This window comes from Mytilus edulis, chromosome 4 (assembly GCF_963676685.1).
Source record: "Mytilus edulis chromosome 4, xbMytEdul2.2, whole genome shotgun sequence".
Lineage (NCBI taxonomy): Eukaryota > Metazoa > Mollusca > Bivalvia > Mytilida > Mytilidae > Mytilus > Mytilus edulis.
The window spans coordinates 83,668,671-83,688,783 of record NC_092347.1 but is presented as its reverse complement, the minus strand read 5'-3'; the positions used below and the strand labels follow the sequence as shown (position 1 = coordinate 83,688,783).

The 20,113-nt window shown below is 31.4% G+C and overlaps 2 protein-coding genes across 8 annotated transcripts in view; one reads left to right on the top strand and one right to left on the bottom strand.

The window, feature by feature from the left end:
• Window positions 1-744: 744 nt before the first annotated feature.
• LOC139520812 (dye-decolorizing peroxidase YfeX-like) lies at window positions 745-9,485 on the top strand. Its single transcript, XM_071313777.1, has 9 exons — window positions 745-894; window positions 3,145-3,347; window positions 4,163-4,354; window positions 5,687-5,759; window positions 6,274-6,435; window positions 6,771-6,844; window positions 7,911-7,959; window positions 8,660-8,755; window positions 9,068-9,485. The coding sequence occupies exons 1-9, from the start codon at window positions 837-839 to the stop codon at window positions 9,322-9,324; spliced, it is 1,164 nt and encodes a 387-aa protein (XP_071169878.1). The 5' UTR covers window positions 745-836; the 3' UTR covers window positions 9,325-9,485.
• LOC139520810 (echinoderm microtubule-associated protein-like 2) overlaps window positions 9,485-20,113 on the bottom strand; it is a 42,153-nt gene continuing 31,524 nt past the window's right edge. For 4 of the 7 annotated variants that reach the window (XM_071313775.1, XM_071313772.1, XM_071313770.1 and 1 more), the window contains 9 exons: window positions 19,948-20,061; window positions 16,714-16,869; window positions 16,140-16,280; window positions 14,592-14,662; window positions 13,980-14,074; window positions 12,915-13,021; window positions 12,092-12,191; window positions 11,389-11,615; window positions 9,907-10,153 (listed from right to left, as the gene is read on the bottom strand). In XM_071313775.1, coding sequence (XP_071169876.1) covers window positions 10,031-10,153; window positions 11,389-11,615; window positions 12,092-12,191; window positions 12,915-13,021; window positions 13,980-14,074; window positions 14,592-14,662; window positions 16,140-16,280; window positions 16,714-16,869; window positions 19,948-20,061 — 1,134 coding nt within the window. In that variant the 3' untranslated portion in view covers window positions 9,907-10,030. Of the gene's footprint in view, window positions 10,154-11,388; window positions 11,616-12,091; window positions 12,192-12,914; window positions 13,022-13,979; window positions 14,075-14,591; window positions 14,663-16,139; window positions 16,281-16,713; window positions 16,870-19,947; window positions 20,062-20,113 lie in introns of all 7 variants that reach the window. The other 3 variants (XM_071313774.1, XM_071313776.1, XM_071313773.1) reach the window with 1 other exon arrangement.

The following is a 20,113-nucleotide window of genomic DNA, read 5'->3' as shown; positions in this document are numbered from 1 at the left end:
GGCAGATTTTTTTCTTTTACACGAATGGATACACAATCCAAAATCTGAATCAACACAAAGATGCTGGATCAGACAACTTCAAACAAATGACAAACAAGGACAGACTACTTGAAATGCCATTGAACTTAAGCACCAGTGTAATATGTATACACATTTTGTTTTAACGTTTTGACTCGCAGACTCGCTCTGGAATCTACGATGAGTTTACTTATTCATATGGCGTGTAATGTGCACATGCCATGAGACGGTGATTCTGTCCACACATCCGAGTTCATTCCGTTTGGACTTATACTTGACTATGATATTTTCGTTTTTCTACCCAAACGTTTAAGAAAAGTATATCCCACTTCAGAGTGATCCGTTATATTCCTGGAACAATCTAATTAAAAAACAGATCGCTGATTTTGTTATACTACACAAAATATTGGTTTACATATACATTTCAAATGATGATTCTTGCAGATGATTATTACAAAATATTTCAAATCATAGAAATAAACATTCGGTTGTCCTGAGACTACCATAACACATATAACTATGTGTTATAGTAGTTTCAGGGTTGTCCTTTTCTCCTTTTTAAATTTTTTTTTAACACACGGCGTATTCGGTAGCATAATGTTTTTTTTTTTTATTAAATACAATTTAATAAATACACTAGGTGTTTAAAATTTTCCTATACTATCATAATGACTAAACGAATTTATTTCAGCGCGCTTAGATAACTTTTCACAAAAGGTCAATGTCAGATTATATCACTTTACCTACCTAACCAGTCGTCCTTCACCGTGTATCGGCTGGCTATCAATTTAAAATCTTAAACATTTTATATAACCAACATGGCAGCTCTACGAGGCAGTGTTCGTCAGCTTGGCAAACTTAATTCTACATTTGCATGTAAGTATTAACTTATATTGTGCTTTAACTAACCTAAATGAATACAATTAACGACCATACTATTTTGTAAACATATATTTCTATCGCAGTATATTAATAGAATACAGTCTACCTGAATTTGCTCGCATATACATTGTGTATTAAGATCTATTAACATGATTAATGAACAGGTAAAGTTTAAATTACTGTCGGTTTACGTGTTGGAATTTGTTTTAGTCGGTCTTTGTTTTATCATATATGAATGATACTTATAAGATAAATGTCTCTCGTGTATATATATCTATTTCAATTTATAGCGTATCCGGGATAAATAATATGTCCTCATATATGAACTGTTACCGGAATTAAAAAAAGTTCATTGCACTCGGGGGCTTATATAACTTTATTCTACACCCTTTAAGATGGTCCTTATTCGTTATATATCGTAAAGGCCTTCATTGATAATAATTATAAAAAAAACCAAGAACAAACAGTTCATTTTTATTTAATCAATGTAAATGAACTTTAGTATGCAAATGTCTTATGATAATAAAACTATCAGTGAAGTGATTTATAATTTTACCTTAATATTGATACAGCTTAGTCATGCATGTTCTCAATATTTTATTACATATTGCAAAATTGTCACGTTTATATTATCACATGATTATGTGTCGTTATAAATCTATAATTAAGTTATATATGCTGATGTTTGCATCTTTTTAGATCAAAAAGATTTTAAAATGTTGTTTTTTTAAATATAAATCTTTAAATATTTCAGCAATTTATTAGCTGAGAAAGATCAACCCTCTTTTTCCCACACACACACACACACACATAAATATGCTACACTACTACTAAAATCCGGTAATTGTTTTAAATGTCGGCCAGCTTTATGAACTTTATGTCCTGCATTGACATCTTTACCTTAATTTAATACAAAATATAATACAAAATATATTAAGATGTAGAGTATTTTTTTTCCAGAAAAAAGTGCCTGTGATAACTATCATATATAAAATGTATCCAAACATAAACGAAAGGGACTTGGTCACTTGATTTATGATACCTTTAAAATTATTAAATTTATTTTATTTAACGCCTACATTTTTTTTAGCGGTACAATAATGATTTCAATATTTATTAAGATTAAAGAATTAACTATTCATTTTCATATCAATCAGTAAAGATGAATTTGAATAGTAAATTGTTTTGAATTGACAATATACATTGAAATATGGTGGTAACTTTAAGAGAACAACAAATCAGTGGCCAAGTACAGTAGTGGAGGCACGTCAACATTACACATCAAGACTCGGTATACATACTTAAAAAATATGCTGAACTTGACTTCCCCCTCAAGTTGAGACAAATGGACCAAAACGTTTATCCATTTGGATTTATAAATACGAAACTGCGTTTGGTAGGTGTGGGATTAAGATCGATGCTAGAAGAGTTTTATTCTGTTTGCATGATTAAGAACCTCTTGCAATAACATATAGATGATCTGTTTCACAGTTACGTCCTAATCCAATTTAACACGTTTAATCCATGTATACTTGACATATTTTTATACATAATTTAATAAGTTCATCATCTTTACATCACAATAAAATGAAAATCTGTCCCTCTATTGTGTATCTCTATACTCGTGCTTCAGTGATTTTAAATTAAAATATTGAAGTACCTCCTTTACGAGTCTTGACCCAGGCTTCAGTGGAAGGAATTTTAACATTGTTCGAAGTTTTCTGACAATTTGTTTTTTGTTTGTTTGAAGAAGTACTTATGATATACCATTGATTTACGACATGCTGCTGCCTCAGAAAGTTTACAAGTCTTGCAATAGACCATGGACATCTTTTCACATTAAATTATTTGTTTCTGTATCTTATTTGCAAAAGTATTGTGGACTTTGAATTTTGTTATTGCACTTATGGTGTTCGATTGAACCTCCCGCTTTCTATCCTCTCTTTTATTCAAACTTTTCTGATTACAAAGTAATACCATTGTTCATACTCACATAGTTAAAAAGATATCCAATATCCACTATCATGTACATCCAGTAATATGTTATCAAATAAAAGTTTTTGATGATGCTTTAAAACTTGCGAAACATATCTCTAGTATTAGTTTGATCCGTCTTTTACAAGTAAATAAACGTGCGAGAAATTATAGTCAATATACAGATGCATGTATACAAACGATGATTTAAACCTTTTAATTGTCTTAACTTGTGTGATTTTACGTTTTTGTTATGTCTATTTTGATTAGGTAGTAGACGAGGATTAGCAACGGGACGGTCAACAATCTCTAGATTTTCCAAGCCTATCTTAATTGGAGGTTTAGCAGCAGGAACTGGACTCGGTTGGTTATATAAAAATAAAGACAGTTTTAAAACAACAGTAGACGAGGCCATCAGTGCTGTTACTCCGACACCTGTGTTTGCTGCAGAACCACCAGCAAGTCAACCATCTGTAAGTTCTGTCAGCAGTTCTGTTAAAGCAATCCTGTTGACTGTTTTCACTTAGGTTAAAGTTTGAAAAGGGATAATCAAGTACATCATTAGAGGTTATCATATGTCATGGGTTCATTTTTGTTGACCACGTTTTGAAATCAACCTTTATTACAAATACATCAGTAAACCAAGGCATACAAAATATTTTATTTTTTTCAGGAAATTCAAAGCACGTTTTAACCAGAAAACATCATTCTCAAACCTTCAGACACATTTATACATCAAAAGACTCGTACAGATTTTCATTTTTCCCATACACAATAATTCAATGGAATCTTTTACCAACTTCAATAGCAAATACACAGACAGTCGACTCTTTCAGAGATCAGCTTACATATGCTGTTCTCTCCACTATCATTTAAAAAGCTTCATCTCCTGTACATAATTTTAATCACTACATCTGTTCTCTGCACCGTTTTGTATATAATTTAAATATAAACTAGTTTTAAATAAATAGGTCACGTATGCACCAGTTATTAATCATCTTTATTCAGATGGAAAACTGGAAAACTTAAAGAAGAAGAAGAATAACCTAAATTTGGAAAAAGTTTGGAAAACTGAATTACTGTTAGGAAATAAAAATATTAAACGAATATATAACAAAATTATTTTCTTGAAATTATGCTTTATTTTATTATGAAATATTATTTAAACGGAAAAGATACATACATACAAATTCTCCTTGCCAAATTTTATAAGACTTTAATCTCTTCCATTACGAATTCTTCGTTCAGCTGTGATACACATATCAGTTATTATACTCCATTATTTCAGGTATTCTCACAAGGCAAAGATCATGCTTTATATCTGTGGATACATCTAAAACCCACTGCCAATGTCAAAGAAGTCGGACGAGCATGTGCAAAAATACAGAGTTTGGTAGATAAAGTGACAGACCCCAAAATGAGTGACGAAAGTGATGAAATATGGGCTGGTGTTGGATTTGGTCCAAATATTTACAAACAGGTACGTAACCGTATATATATCTTTGAACTGACCTATTATTATTAATTTTTTCAAGATTGCCTATTTATTTAAGAAATCAGTTGTAACCAATTGGGATTTCTACGTAAATAGTTATCAAAGGTACCAGGATTATAATTTAGTACGCCAGACGCGCGTTTCGTCTACATAAGACTTATCAGTGACGCTCATAACAAAATATTTATAAAGCCAAACACGTACAAAGTTGAAGAGCATTGATGATCCAAAATTCCAAAAAGTTGTGCCAAATACGGCTAAGGTAATCTATGCCTGGGATAAGAAAATCCTTAGTTTTTCGAAAAATTCAAAGTTTTGTAACAGGAAATTTATTAAAATGACCACATTATTGATATTCATGTCAACACCGAAGTGTTGACTACTGGGCTGGTGATACCCTCGGAGACGAAACGTCCACCAGCAGTGGCATCGACCCAGTGGTGTAAATAGTTATCAAAGGTACCAGGATTATAATTTAGTACGCCAGACGCGCGTTTCGTCTACATAAGACTCATCAGTGACGCCCTTAACAAAATATTTATAAAGCCAAACACGTACAAAGTTGAAGAGCATTGATGATCCAAAATTCCAAAAAGTTGTGCCAAATACGGCTAAGGTAATCTATGCCTGGGATAAGAAAATCCTTAGTTTTTCGAAAAATTCAAAGTTTTGTAACAGGAAATTTATTAAAATGACCACAATATTGATATTCATGTCAACACCGAAGTGTTGACTACTGGGCTGGTGATACCCTCGGGGACGAAACGTCCACCAGCAGTGGCATCGACCCAGTGGTGTAAATAGTTATCAAAGGTACCAGGATTATAATTTAGTACGCCAGACGCGCGTTTCATCTACATAAGACTCATCAGTGACGCTCATAGCAAAATATTTATAAAGCCAAACACGTACAAAGTTGAAGAGCATTGATGATCCAAAATTCCAAAAAGTTGTGCCAAATACGGCTAAGGTAATCTATGCCTGGGATAAGAAAATCCTTAGTTTTTCGAAAAATTCAAAGTTTTGTAACAGGAAATTTATTAAAATGACCACATTATTGATATTCATGTCAACACCGAAGTGTTGACTACTGGGCTGGTGATACCCTCGGTAAAATGGACCATCTGTGGGTCGGCTCAAGGTCATCGTCCTGAGTTATTGCACTTCTAACTTGTCTAAGTGGAAGCTTTGGGTGAACTTTATTTTGAAAGCAACAAAACGAAAGAATGAAGAGAGTCTTCAATAGTTATATACATTGCTGTATTTGAATTATGCCATTATAAGGATTACAAAATATCTTTATTTTTTGCATTTTAGTTGGGAGGCAATCCTAAAGAGAATTATACATACGCTTACAGGAAAGGATCATTAGGAGAAATGCCAAGCTCTGGTGAGTGCAGTGTTCTGGATGGATAACTTTACCCGTTTTAAAGAAAACGTAGTGTGTTAAATTTATTGTGAATAACACATGAAAATAGCAGCTGTCTATAAATAAGTGTTACCAATTTAAATCTTCATTTTTCATGAAGATAGATCCGGATGTTGAACAAATTAGATTTTTTATTTGTTGAAAACCAATTCACGAAATTTGTAATGTAATATTGAATTTAAATTTATTTCACATTGTGTTGTGTATACTTACACAGTTACCTTAACAGACTATAAAAAAAATATGTGGTATGATTGCCAATGAGACAGGTAAACATTAAAAAAGGATGAAAATAACTACAGGTCACCGTACGAAATTCTACAATGAGCAAAAACCATTCAGTATAGCAAGCCACAAAGGGCCCCGGGAAGACAAAATGTGAAACATTTCAAATGCGAAAATTGACGACCTAATTTCTGCTAAAATCAATAAAAGAATCCCAATTGTGACAGACAGTATTATATTACACTTTCAGGTGGCGATGTCTTTATCCATGCCAAGTGTAACACTGTAAGTAAACTGTTTGAACTAAGTCAATTATTCCTGAACAGTTTACCTGCTGGTAGTGTAGACAATGCAGAAGATATATTTAGTTTCGTATATCAAAATGGACGAGATTTGTCTGGATTCATTGATGGTGAGTTGAATTTGATACGTACCATTTCAACATCAGTTTAACATTTCATTTTAAAAATATATTTTATAACATTTTTATCATTGTTTTGATAAATACTGATATTCAATTAAAATTTAATGGTGGATTCTTTTATTCTTATTTTCTAATAGAAATGTTTGTCTTCCATATTTAAATAGTAATCCTTGTCATTGGGTATAATGGCTTGATATATTCTTCACCACCTTATTGCTATTTGACGTCACGTGTTTCGTCCATGTAAGTATGTCCCCCTTTAATTTCTTTAGATACTGACATGCAACTATCACATGAGTGGAATCCATTTAATTGTATTTCAGGTACCGAGAACCCAGCAGACGATGAATCCCGCCAAAAAGTTGCTGTAGAGAAAGACACAGGAGGAAGCTATGTGGTAAGGTTCACTCATTATTCTTTATAACATACTTTACGTTAACATATGTTGTTTTTGTGCACTGAGTCTCAAAAAAATATCCTAAAGTTTTTAAGTCATGCTTTATTTGAAATGAATGTGGTTTCGTCTACAGTGTAACTGTTTTATTGCTATTTTTGGAAAATTTGAACATTATATCTAACGTTATCAAATTCTAACCGATAGCAAGCCCCATTCCCTCAATTTTTTCAGATTGATACTTTTCAACACAAGAAAAAACATTGTTAAAGTGTTGTTTTCTGGTTCTGTATGTATTGATCGAGAGGAAACAATTAATCCCAATAGTAACTTCTTTGTCATAGAAATGTTATGTATTCACCTCTTCTCTTTGTGTATATCTTATTTGTATATATCATATGTAATACCTGTACCACAGTATTCGTTCACCTTAGTTTTTTTTAACATTAATTTATGTTGTTTAACACATGTATTGACGTGTAAATCATAGCATTGACAGAATTTATCACTTATTTTATGATAATTTATTCATTGCCTTTGGCTATGCATTTTTCTTCTTACTTTTATTTAAAATTTGTGCTTAGTAAGTAATATTCTTTCACACACTGTTATGTTTTAAAAATGTCCGAGGTATGCATATCAAAAGAAGTGTGACAACCTTTGGATCAGGAAAACTAAAATTTTAAAGGAGAACAGACCAAAATCAGGTATACTCAACTTAGCCTGAGGGATGGGGGATTGTAATGTTCCCATGTGAATAAAGAAAGGTTTATGAATAATCATGACACAGAAAACCAGCAACACAAAATCAAAAAAGATAGATAGGGTTAAAAGTATAGTCGTCCATTATGAGAAAGTGTATATAACACATGTCTACCTTTAATTTAGAAAATCTATGAATTTCTATGACAATCTAACCATAAAAAAAAATTATTATTATTATTTCTTTTGCATAATACCAAAATTGTGCCAGTCCTTTACAAAATGTTGGTGATTAAATCCTTCAGACCACCACTTTTTGCGAAATCTGATAAAGTTATTACAAATATCTCTTAATTTTTTTCTTCAGATTACACAGAAGTGGATCCATGACTTAAAACTAATATCATCAGAAAAAGGTATATTGTTCAGCTCTTAATATGATTCAATAAGTTAAATTGCAGAATAAAGTGTCAGTGTTTGTATATTTCATGCTGTCAAAAAGATTATTTGTTACTTCGGTATATAAATATGTAAAACACACCCTATTACCGGTGATCGATACGGCAGATTTAAAAGTATCAGAGATCAAAATCTTCTAATCACGATTGCAAAATACATTGTATTGCAATGACAATCGGAACTGGAAATAATAATCAGCTGTACGCGTTAACCGTTGTTGTAAATATCAATCAGGAACACAAATCTATATATTGTATCCGCTGTACCTATAGCCGCTAATCGGTTGTTATATCGTTGAAAATGTTATGTATGTTATTGTTTATTGTTACAAAGTCTTAAATCATTTCAATAGTTTACCGTTGACATGCATATAAATTTGAAATGAAAACGTAAGCATTCTCAACAGTGATATGAATTTTTTCTCGGAGCAGATTTCTTGATCCACCTGTATAAATATAAATAAAAGCAGAAAAGGAAAGAAAAAGAAAAAGAATTTAACACGAATATAAAAATATTGAACCGACAAATCGTAGCATAACATAAACTGAACTTTAGATAAAAATACTTTTATGCAAAGTGATGTGCGTCGAGGATATTTATTATTTGATAAACTATGCTGAAACTGATTAATTAACATTATTTTGATATCCTTTATAGACAAGACAATGGAAGGCTGGGTTGGCAGAACAAGAGCCGACAGTATAGAACTGAAAAAGAAATCAACTTCATCTCATGTAGCCCGTATGACAGGAGGTATACCTTTTCCCCCACAAAATAAACACGAATGTTTCTTTCTTTATACTCATGACTCTACTTAATATGGTTTTGAAGAGATTTCATTATTAAATAGACAAAGTCTTCTATAATGATATTGAGTCATCGATATATTTTCTGTTTTGAATTAAATGATACTGGGCTACCAATTCTCACACAATACTTAGCATGAGACTAAAGCATTTTCTTCTCTATTACATAGAGAGCAATAACACAGGTAGATGTACTCTCGAAAATTTATACAGACTTGTAAAATTGTCAACTGATACACTTGAATTATGTTTTTGATAGGAGTAAATTTCGAACAGAAGAAGGCCTTTGAGATGGTCAGACAATCTATGCCATTCGGAAACGTTACTGGTGAGGCTGGATTATTTTTCATTGGATACACTGCCTCTCCAGAGAACCTTAACTTTATGTTGGATCGTATGGTTGGTGCTGGTTCAGGTGGCGATGGAGTCAGTGACGATATTATGAGGTTAACAAAGAACGTAAAGGGAACATATTGGTACTTTCCAGGTGTTGCAGAACTGAGAAAGATGGCATAAAAAAGAACAAAAATATCGGACAAATTTAGCTATTCTAAATACTACGCATACGTGATACGATCGTTTGTTAACATATATTGTATAATCAAATTGTTTATGTTAATTCTCACTCATATATACATTAAAGTTTATTTTTTGGAAGGATAACTCATATACGAAAATAGTTTCTCTTTCTTTAATATCATATTATAAAAAAAAAGACTACTCACTGTTACAAATAAGCTGGGACTCACGAATAAGTCGAGATACAAGTGTTTTCAGATGCAGAATTGTTAATGGTCTCACTTATGTTCCTCTAATGGATTTAAATTGCATGGAACATCATCATTTAGATTTTAGATTAGATTATCTTGTTTTGTTGGGTTAATTTGCTAGTATAGAATAGTGAGGGCATATAATTTCCATATGATGAAAATTTCTGTGGCTGGAATTATAACCTGTCCACTGAATTGTAATTTGTAAAATCAACATTCAAATTTATAAAATGAAAATATTCATTATCACGTCCTTCAGTGGCCACTTGCTGTTTGTAGTCTTATAATGCATATTATGCACAAGGAAACACATGTGGATTTTTAATCCTTGAAATAAAATAAAGAACGATCAGATATGTAATACACGAAGTTGCTATTTTAACCCCCTTCTGAAAGTGTTTTTTTTTTCCACATTTTCATACAATAGTATTGAATTAAGAAGCACGGATATTTTACACGATTTTCCATTGAATGACACAAGAGTCCTTGCCACCAACACTGATGACATAATGCCCGTCTCTGGAAAAACTAACATTGTGTACGGCAGCATGTCCATGATACATATGACAATACATCTGCAATAATATAAACATATAAATTATGCAATTAGTTTTCTGAATGAAAATGTGTCATATTTTCATTTCGGAGCCTTTCACAGTCAATGTTACGGTGTATTTTTTCTTATCATCAGGTTGAAAGCCGTGCTGTGCCTAATATTGCTTACTTTCACGTCATTTGAAAATAGGATTGTTTTCTCATGGGCAATAATTCGCCAAATCCTTGTTTATATGTATAGATCATAAGTGGATCCAGGAAAGGGGGACCGGTCCCCCTTTGATGGGGAACATTTGGTTGATTATATCATGAATCAATGAAGCATGTCAGAAGCGGCCCCCTTTATGAAAAGTTCGGGATTCGCCACTGATGATATATTATGATTTAGATGAAAATCATATCGCAGCATATTCTTTAAAAATGTTACGCTGCTTTGATTTTATAAGTGCTGAAGACCGTGAAATAAATGTCAGAAATGAAAAATGAAAAAAAATTATGTCCTCATCCATGTCGTGTTATTTTTTTTATCTAGTTGGGATTCGTATGGCGGATGATTTGTCGACTCATTCGGCCTCGCTCCATACGGAATTAACATGAATGCTTATGGCATTTTCATTTCGAATGTAAATTTAAATATATGCACGATTTAACAGGGGTGTAAACTTCCTGAACCAAATCTCCAAAAAACAGATCTATGGACTTTGACATTTTATTAGGGACCTTCCGTTTTAAACTTTCCTCGTTTGGTATTTTTTTTATTTTGCTTTTTTTCATAGGATTTACGATCGACATCGAGATTCGGTAGACCGATACGATATTTCTGTGTCCTGGGTGTTTAGCGACATGGTTTTATGATCATTTGGTACCAGAATATTTGACTGATCTATGGTACAGCCGATTGTGTTTTATATACGAATCCCCACATTTGTGCTGAATTTGAAATCGCTTGACTGGTGAGGTAAGCATAGCAGGAGTCGTGTATCATACCAACCAACCAGATATCGCTGCTTTTATTAATCAATGCAAACCCTTTATTGTTTTTTAGCGCGAGTTGTCGCTTTAATCGGTCTATGATATTTGAATATCAGTAAACTACTGTTGCCTTAATTTATATATTTAATTGAAAACCGTTGGATTTCACTTCAATATTACTTTCATCAACGCAAATATAAATTATAATAAATACAAAAAGCTAAAGGTTTTCTCAAATAAAATAACAATTTATATATTAAAAAAAATAATTATAGAAATTTACCCCTTTTCTATCGCATGGATATCTATATAAACAAACGTTTCCACACGAATCTCCCATAACTATGAGACTTGAATCTGTATAAACATCCACACAGTTGATATCACCTTCTTGTTCCAATTTTGACCACCACAGTCCAATATTAGAAGCAGTTATTTTACATTTTTCAGTCATCCATGAGACCTCTCGACATTCTGACATATCCACTTCATCAAGATTTTGGGCATTCCCTGTTAAAGTAAGCATAATAATTTTCGTGATGAATTAATAACGATGAAATTTTTATCAGTGTCGATATATAATTGAAAGGAAAGAGTTGAAGATTGTAATTTTAACCACATAGAAGGTGTGCTATAAGTTAACGCGATTCATACATAATTCCGTTTCATTTCTTCACTGATCAAATTGAAAGAAGATGGAATATTCCGCCGTAAATGTATCTCTGTATCACTATCTGGAAGTACCGTGGGTATTAAGCTTAGTTGCGGTATCGTTGTCTTTTTTATTCGCAATTTACCTTGTACTTTCTATCACTACAGTCAGTATACTGTATACTTTTTCGATACTCACGAATGTTACGATGGGAATCCAACAATACCCTTTTTGTGCCCAAAAAAGTAAATACATATGCAAAAGATATATATACATAAAACTTTAATCAGAAATTCAGAAAAATAATATTCTTGCATAATACAATTTTACTTACAATATAGGATTTCTGGTGCATTAGTACAGCTACGCAGAAGAAAGTGATTATGGAACAAATCCGCAGAAAAGTCAATATCTACCACAGGATCACGGTGTCCCTGAAAAGGAGAAAATGAACAACATACAACATTTTATTAACACCTTAAGCATATGCTCAGTTGCCAATAGTATAGAATCTTATATTCAATTATCATGATTGATCGATATTTTCTCTATTTCTATTTTATTTGTTGACCAGTGTAATACATGTGTTTGAATTGTTGTAGCAAACAATCAAATTTATCCTCTTTTTTGTTTATCTCAATTACATCTAATCACCAAACTGGTACTTGCCATGAAAGACACAATGGAAAAAAAGTAAAATCACAAAAATATCAAACCTTTTGGAAAGTTTAAAACGGAAGGTGCCAAATAAAATCAAAGCTCAAACAATTGTATAACAACTGTCATAATTCCTGACTTGGTACATGTATAGCCACTAGAAAAGCAGAATCTGCCTCTGCGTCCGAAGTACATGAGATCGCTTGCGCGGTTTGTTTGTATTCATGTTGCCTAGACTTTAGTTTTCTTAGAAGTGTTTTATAGACGGTCGTTTTCCTTTTCGTCAATTTTTCATTGACGTATGATTCTGTATTGTCCTCTTGTGTATTTCCGTTTCTTTGTTTTTCCGTCTTTATTTAACGATGTTATTTTTTCTCCATGGTATCGATAAATATTAATATCATTTGAAAACAAGATGACATTGTTGTTTATTACATTTGTAAAAGAAATTTGCTTGGTTGCCATTTTGTACCTATCACGTGGACATTGATGGTACTTACCACACATTTCCCTTTCATTTCCCATGCAAACGAACCATCCGATTTTGATACAAAATGATACATATGAATTGAGCAATCATGTCCACCAACAGCTATGATTGTGTAATCTGGAAAAAGATAAACTCGTTTACGCATTGAAGAAAAATGATGTGTTCCTATTGTATGTGAATTCAGTGCTTCGGACGGATGCAATTGATGAACTGCTATTTTCATTATTAAGTTATATTCATTTTTTAATACAATTACTGTTAACAAATACAATGGTGTACAAGGCTACACTTACTCTAAAAAGTTGGAATGTTTTGGGTGCATCAATTGAAATACATGATTAAATATGATATAAAAATAATACTAACAAGAATGTGTCCACAGTACACGGATGCCCCACTCGCACTCTATCATTTTCTATGTTTAGTGGACCGTGAAATTGGAATAAATTCTCTAATTTGGCATTAAAATTAGAATGATCTTATCAAAGGGAAAATGTATACTAAGTTTCAAGTTGAATGGACTTCTACTTTATCAAAAACTACCTTGAACAAAAACTTTAACCTGAAATTTGCACTATCATTTATATGTTCAGTGAACCGTAAAATTGGGGTCAAAACTCGAATTTGGCATTTAAATTAGAAAGATCATATCATAGGGCACATGTATACTAAGTTTCAAGTTGATTGGACTTCAACTTCATCAAAAACTACCTTGACCAAAAACTTTAACCTGAAGCGGAACAGACGGACGGACGAACGAACAGACGGACGGACAGACGAACGGACACACAGACCAGAAAACATAATGCCCCTCTACTATCGTAGGTGGGGCATAAAAATAAGAACAAGCATCGTGAAGAAAATCCTGTAGGTAACCCTTACAACATTTTAACCAAAAAAATGGAAAAGTATTTCACTTATTGTTCATTTACATTCGTTTTTACATAAAAAAAAAAATCAACAAAGATATCAGTCTTGTTCGGCAGACGCGCGTAATAAAAAATTTTGCTATGTCATATGTCTTGGTAAGAAATTTATCAAACAAAAAACAAATTTGTCGTGAAAACAAATTTACCTGGTGAAAATCGCACACAATCTATTCTGTCTTTCGTTATTTTATTGTTGAATACTTCAGAACTAGACTCTCCTTCAATTTTTAGTATTACTAAACTGGAAAAAATGCATTAAAACAATTAATAAATCACAAAATTAGTATCCGTCATCAATTGTGAAAGCAGATGAAAAAAGCCATAACTACATTAAAATGTGGATAAATCAACATGAAAGACAAATAGTCCGGTAACTAATCTAACACCATACTAATACATGCTAAATATCCCCTAAAAACGAAAACAAATTTCAAAAAAGCAGACAATTTCATTTCACAACATGCTCCAAGCGCATTTCCAACAACCAGTATTAAATTGACAAAAATTATGAACCAGATTATACAAAAACTATTATACAAGTATATAACAAACTCTGCTAGCACGACATTTAAGATAAAGAATAGTGGCGGAAGCAAAATTGACTTCAAAATAAGTTATTTCTATTACAGCTCCATTTTTATCAAACATGTCATACTTTCCACTACTGTATTTTCTTACTTTTTATCAAGAGTTTATAATACCATTTATTATTAAAATTGTTGAAGATGCCAACTGCCGAAAGTCCTTACTATACTTACTTTCCATTCTTTGTACCCAATACAACATTTTTACCATCAAACGATGAATCTACACATGTAAACTGCATTCCCTATAAAAGTTAAATGTTGATGTAGTATTTTTATATTGATTTCATTTTACGAAGTACATTTACGACGCATTATTCATGTAAATCTAATTATGAAATCTTAAATCTACCATCTGTCTTCACTTCATATGCTGCCTTTTTGACTTTCATTGGTGCTCTTTTTGTGATTTCCATGGCCTATAAAGTTGATAAAGTATTTGAGCTACTTCCAGGTGAGTTCAACTCAAATCTTAGTTGACTGAGATTGTCAGTTTCCTACCGCAGAATTGTAGTTTTCTCCGATCATTCCGGTTTCCTCCACTTATAAAAAATGACCTCGATGAAAAAACACGATAGATCTGAAAGTGGCGTTAAATAGCAATCAATCGATCGATCTTGTTACTACCTTAAATCTAGGTGATGTACATTTTAATGTTATGCAGTGCCAACATTTTGAAATTCATTTAATATTTTCTCTCTCGTCTGTTTTCGAAAATACGATCGACTAATTTAAAGTTATATTTGTATATACTCAATTCTGTTCATGCAATTCGCTTGTTGATGTGGTATGTTGAGTCTGTTTTCAGAATATTCAATAGTTGTCTGAAAAACTTTTAATCAATACTGTTTGCTTCAGGGAAATGAATATCCAAAATTTTACATTTTCATAATTAGATATTTCAGATAATGGTATGATGGTATCATCAAAATGATAGAGTCTGTCAACAAATCATTTACTGGTGAAAAGAAGATATCATGATAAAAGATGCGGGACTTCTTTCATCGATCTACCATTGTACAACCTTTCCGGCTGAATTTCTCGAATGCACATATAAAACAGAATTTATAGAAAACATTGATGGTGAAATATATTGCTTTTAAATGTTTGCAAAGTTATTTAATTTCCATTTCAGTTATATTGAAGTCATGTCACTTAGTAATCCACATTTAAGTGAGGGCTTGCGTCTCATATGCAGGTGAACTTGATGTTGAGATACTAGTAACTCCTGAACTAAAAAGTTGCTTTTTATCTTTATGTTTTCCTTTATATTGACACAGATAGGAGAATTAAAAAAGAATGAAGAAACGTGATTTGGAATGTTAACTTTCAATGTCTCAGCAGTCGAACACCCTATTATATATATTAATCAATTCGTTACGATCGTGCTGCTGTGCAGTATAAAAAATACGGAATCATTAGCTATGAGGGAGAAAAACGATTGAAATCGATTATAGACAAATTAATTTACTGATACAATATGTCTATGTCTCAACTCACAAATGAATCATTTTTGTAATTTTCGATATATTATTTTTCTTATATATAAAGGATTTGTACGGAAGCGTATTAGTGCCACATTTAAAAAAAAATTCTTTCAATCTTTGCGTTATATCGCAAACCTTTGCGGCCGTTTACACAATAACGGTTAATGTTGTGTAGACATTTTCTGCGACCCGTTTTGCTACTGATACATTTCTTACAAACATCCGGTCAATTTACCTTCAACATAAGTTTGCAGACAGGATCTCTCCTTTCTGTGTTGAACCAGCAGACTACACCGTCAGTTCCGGCGGTAAGGAAATCTCCACCAAGCTGAGATTCGTGCATTACAACCAATCCACGCAAGTCGTCATAATGACCCTAAACATGTAAATTGTAAAAATCCTGATCAAAGAAACCCAGTTAGTTAGTGCTTCGGATACATTTAATTAAATATAGTGTTGTTTTCAGTCAATTACTTAGATAGTGGTCAGTCCCATATAATTTTGTACTTTTTAATGATTTCATGTATTTTTGCTTTTTCCAAAGGAACTTTGAGAACGTTTTAGAATGTTTTTAAATGAAATTTGAGAGTTTAAATCAATTCGATGAACATGAATTTGTCAACAAGTGGTCCGTTTTAAAAGATGTAAAATATGGAAAGATAGTACACTAATTATTAAAATTGACCAATGATCAAAGACAAATTGAAACATATTATCTTTCCATTCTACTGTTTTGTAAACTTTTCATCCTGAAAAATATGACAAAATCCAAAATATTGTCAGGAAGTCATGTACTTATAATATCTCACCTGCGTGATAGGTACTGGGTCCAACTGAATCCCAGAGAGGGGCGAATTGCCTTTTGTAGATAACTCTGCTGACAACATGGAGTTCATTGTAGTTCCAATGAAAAATGTGTCATCATGAAATTGTAACATTCGAATCCCCCCTTCAGATCTAGGTATCTGAAACACAGTGTTATACGTTGTATTTCGACAATCTAACGATCAAATCATTAAATGGCAATAGCCGGTATCTTTGAGAACTTTGAGAGAGTTTTGTTCAATATGTTTAAGTGATATTAGCTTCTCGACATTTTGATAAAGTTGCAAATATGTTTTATTTATAATTGATAAAACCATGTTGAAGATTTACCTTCATCCTGCTTATACATATTTAAGTAATCTTATAGATATTAGAAAACAAACCTTACTTCCCTACAAATGAGGAAACTATAGTACTTTTTCAAAATCTGTGATATCTGAACCATCCATTATATTACTCTATTTATTTCACTTGACTGGTTGGGGTATAACCGGTTCGCTTATAATACACCAGTCCATCTATAGATAGGTGTTTTAGGATAAACTCATCAATGAAGTGTCCAGTCATTCTTTTGTAAATTCCTTTGATGACACTCATACAGTACAGCCTGTGACATTCTCTTAATTATGTCCACCCTCTTGCATGGTCAACATCCAATGGTGGCCATTTATTGGGGTATTCAATCTTGAGATGTTGGCCATTTATTGGGGTCATAAAACATAGGTTGATGTTTTATCTAATAATGTTACCTGTTGTAATCAATCAGGGTTGAAGTTTTCAACTTGTATGTTTCTTTAAAATTTACCTGTACAGGTAACTTAGGAATAGGTTTCTTTCAAAATTGACATTTCACCTTATTTTGAAAATGTAGAATAAGACATTGTTTTAGTCTTTGTTAATTAATATTATTTTTGATTTTTCTGTCTTTTGAATTTATTCAAATTTTTTTTTTTTTTTTTTATTTGTTTTTATTCATTTTTGTATGTTTTGTTTCTTTTTCTTTTAATGTCTTCTTAGTAAGAATCTTGAGAAGCAAAAAGACAAAAATGTCAAAGATAAAGTTATTGACTAGCATTTGAAAGACAACAGACTTAGATTAATTTTTTTTAAAAGTAAAAAAAAAAATTAATGTACATGTTCATTGTATTTAATTGTTTATTTGCATTATTCAATGAATTATCATTAATAAAAACTAATAATCAAGCAAGTGATATTTTTAAAGAAACCATGAAGGAAGTAATTTTTAGCAAGCCTGTTTCTTAACAAAACAAAATGATCAGACAATATCAATCCTCTTATAATAAGTTTTTATAACATCTATTATTATTCAGGAAAACTACAAATATCATTATACGGTTTTAATAGGAAAAAACTATTTTTGCCTACAAGTGTAATTTTTTTTAAATCTGAAATCAGGAGTTAACATAATGGACATGTTGAAGAGACTTTTTTTCCAAAAAAATATTTAAAGAAAAAAACTGTCTTGCTTTGCCTTTTTGAAACAAATGTGAACTTATTAAATATGACATCTTCAGTTTGGCTAATATCTGTCAGTTAAAAGCCAAAATTTGACAAAATACACTTATATAGATGGTTACACTTTTATGGTCTATTAATTAAATCATTTTTTCTGTGTACATTTATATTGTTTGAAGTGCTGGACTGGTATGATACATATTCTTGGTATACATTTGCAAATATTTCCCTAAACCCAGGCCTTTTAGATAAAGTTAACAATTTCAGGGACTTGAATGAATTTAAAAGACTTTAAAAAAAAATGAAAAATCAATTTAACGAAAAATATAAGAACATTTTTGAAAATAGATTTAAGAATAAAAACTTTGGTTAAAACTGTATACTCAAATGTGTCACATAGAGAGTTAGTGGTTATAATTTAGAAATAGAAAATAGTGGACAATATAAAATTCCTAGAAAAGATAGAATATGTAAACTGTGCAACTTGCTGGACAATGAAGACCACTCCTTTCTTAATTGTAAAATTAACAAAACAACTTGAGATAATCTATTTGAAAATTGTTTACCTTCTCATAATATTGTCTCTTACCCAAGAACAAAATGAGGAAGAAATGCTAAACCTTTATTACATGAATATGCTGAAAATATTGGCTCCCTTATAAAATAGTCATTCTTAGAACTGAGGGCAGAAACCTAAAAAAAATCCATGTGTTTTAATTTCTGATAGAATTGTTAATTCTTTGCATTATAATTGTTTGGTTGTTTTTTTTTTGTTTGTTGTTTTTTTTTGTCACAAACTAAATACCATATGTTTATATGACAATACAAATATTATCAAATTTTATTGAATTAATGAATATTGTGAATATATTTATTCAATAGAGAAATAAGGAATTGGCTAAATTTTATTTAGAATAAGTTCTAAAGACAATCTTTAACATTTGTAAAACAGTATTGAATGCAAATAAGTCTATCTACATGTACTATGATTTAAGTATAAATCATTTTGATTTAAGAAAATTAATTTGAGAAACAACTTTTCAATAGAAAAAGGCAGGCATTGGGAAAGTTTGCATTATATTAGAAGATGATATTCATTTATTCTTCACTTACCATAAAGTACATAACTTAAATTGATTAACAAGGTATAATGTCAAAACAAATAGTCATGAGTCAAATTAAAAAAAAATCAGCTATTTATTCAACTAGTTATATTATTTCATTTTATTTTTTAATGTTCTTGTCATAATCACAGTAATTAAATTTCACAAACACATACATGTATATTTTACCTGAGACACATGACCTGTAAGTTATATAATTTTAACACTTCAATGCAGTCAAGATTTCCCTTTATCCTTGACTAGTTTTTGATTAATACCTTGTGTATTAATTAAGCCACAGGGGGTATAATGATGAACATATAGGGCCACCATGGTGGACATAAATTTTATGGCCACCATGAATAAGATAATGTCATAGGTAGTACTGTAGGTGATTAGAAATCAATAATAATTATAACGGCAATCATCCTTATCAAACATATCTTCAAATATACTGTCCTTATGCAAATTGAAACGTAAGCTCCGCCCGATGTGTTGAAATAAGATTGGTAATAGGTCAAATTGATTTAGAGACACATAATCTTATTATATGCACCTTTTTAAATATTACTTTTCTGGGGGGGTTTCCTTTGATTTCGAAGTCAACGAATCATGTAAATTTGACTATTTAATATTCACCTGTAGTTCTCCAACATTGTCCATATTTTTATTACACTGCCAACAATACACAATCCCATCTCTTCCTCCAGATAGGATGTAATTTTTATAAAACATTACAGCAAAAACGGGACCCTGAAAAATCACGTTATTTCAACGAATGAACTGTTAATCAAACAGATGAAAA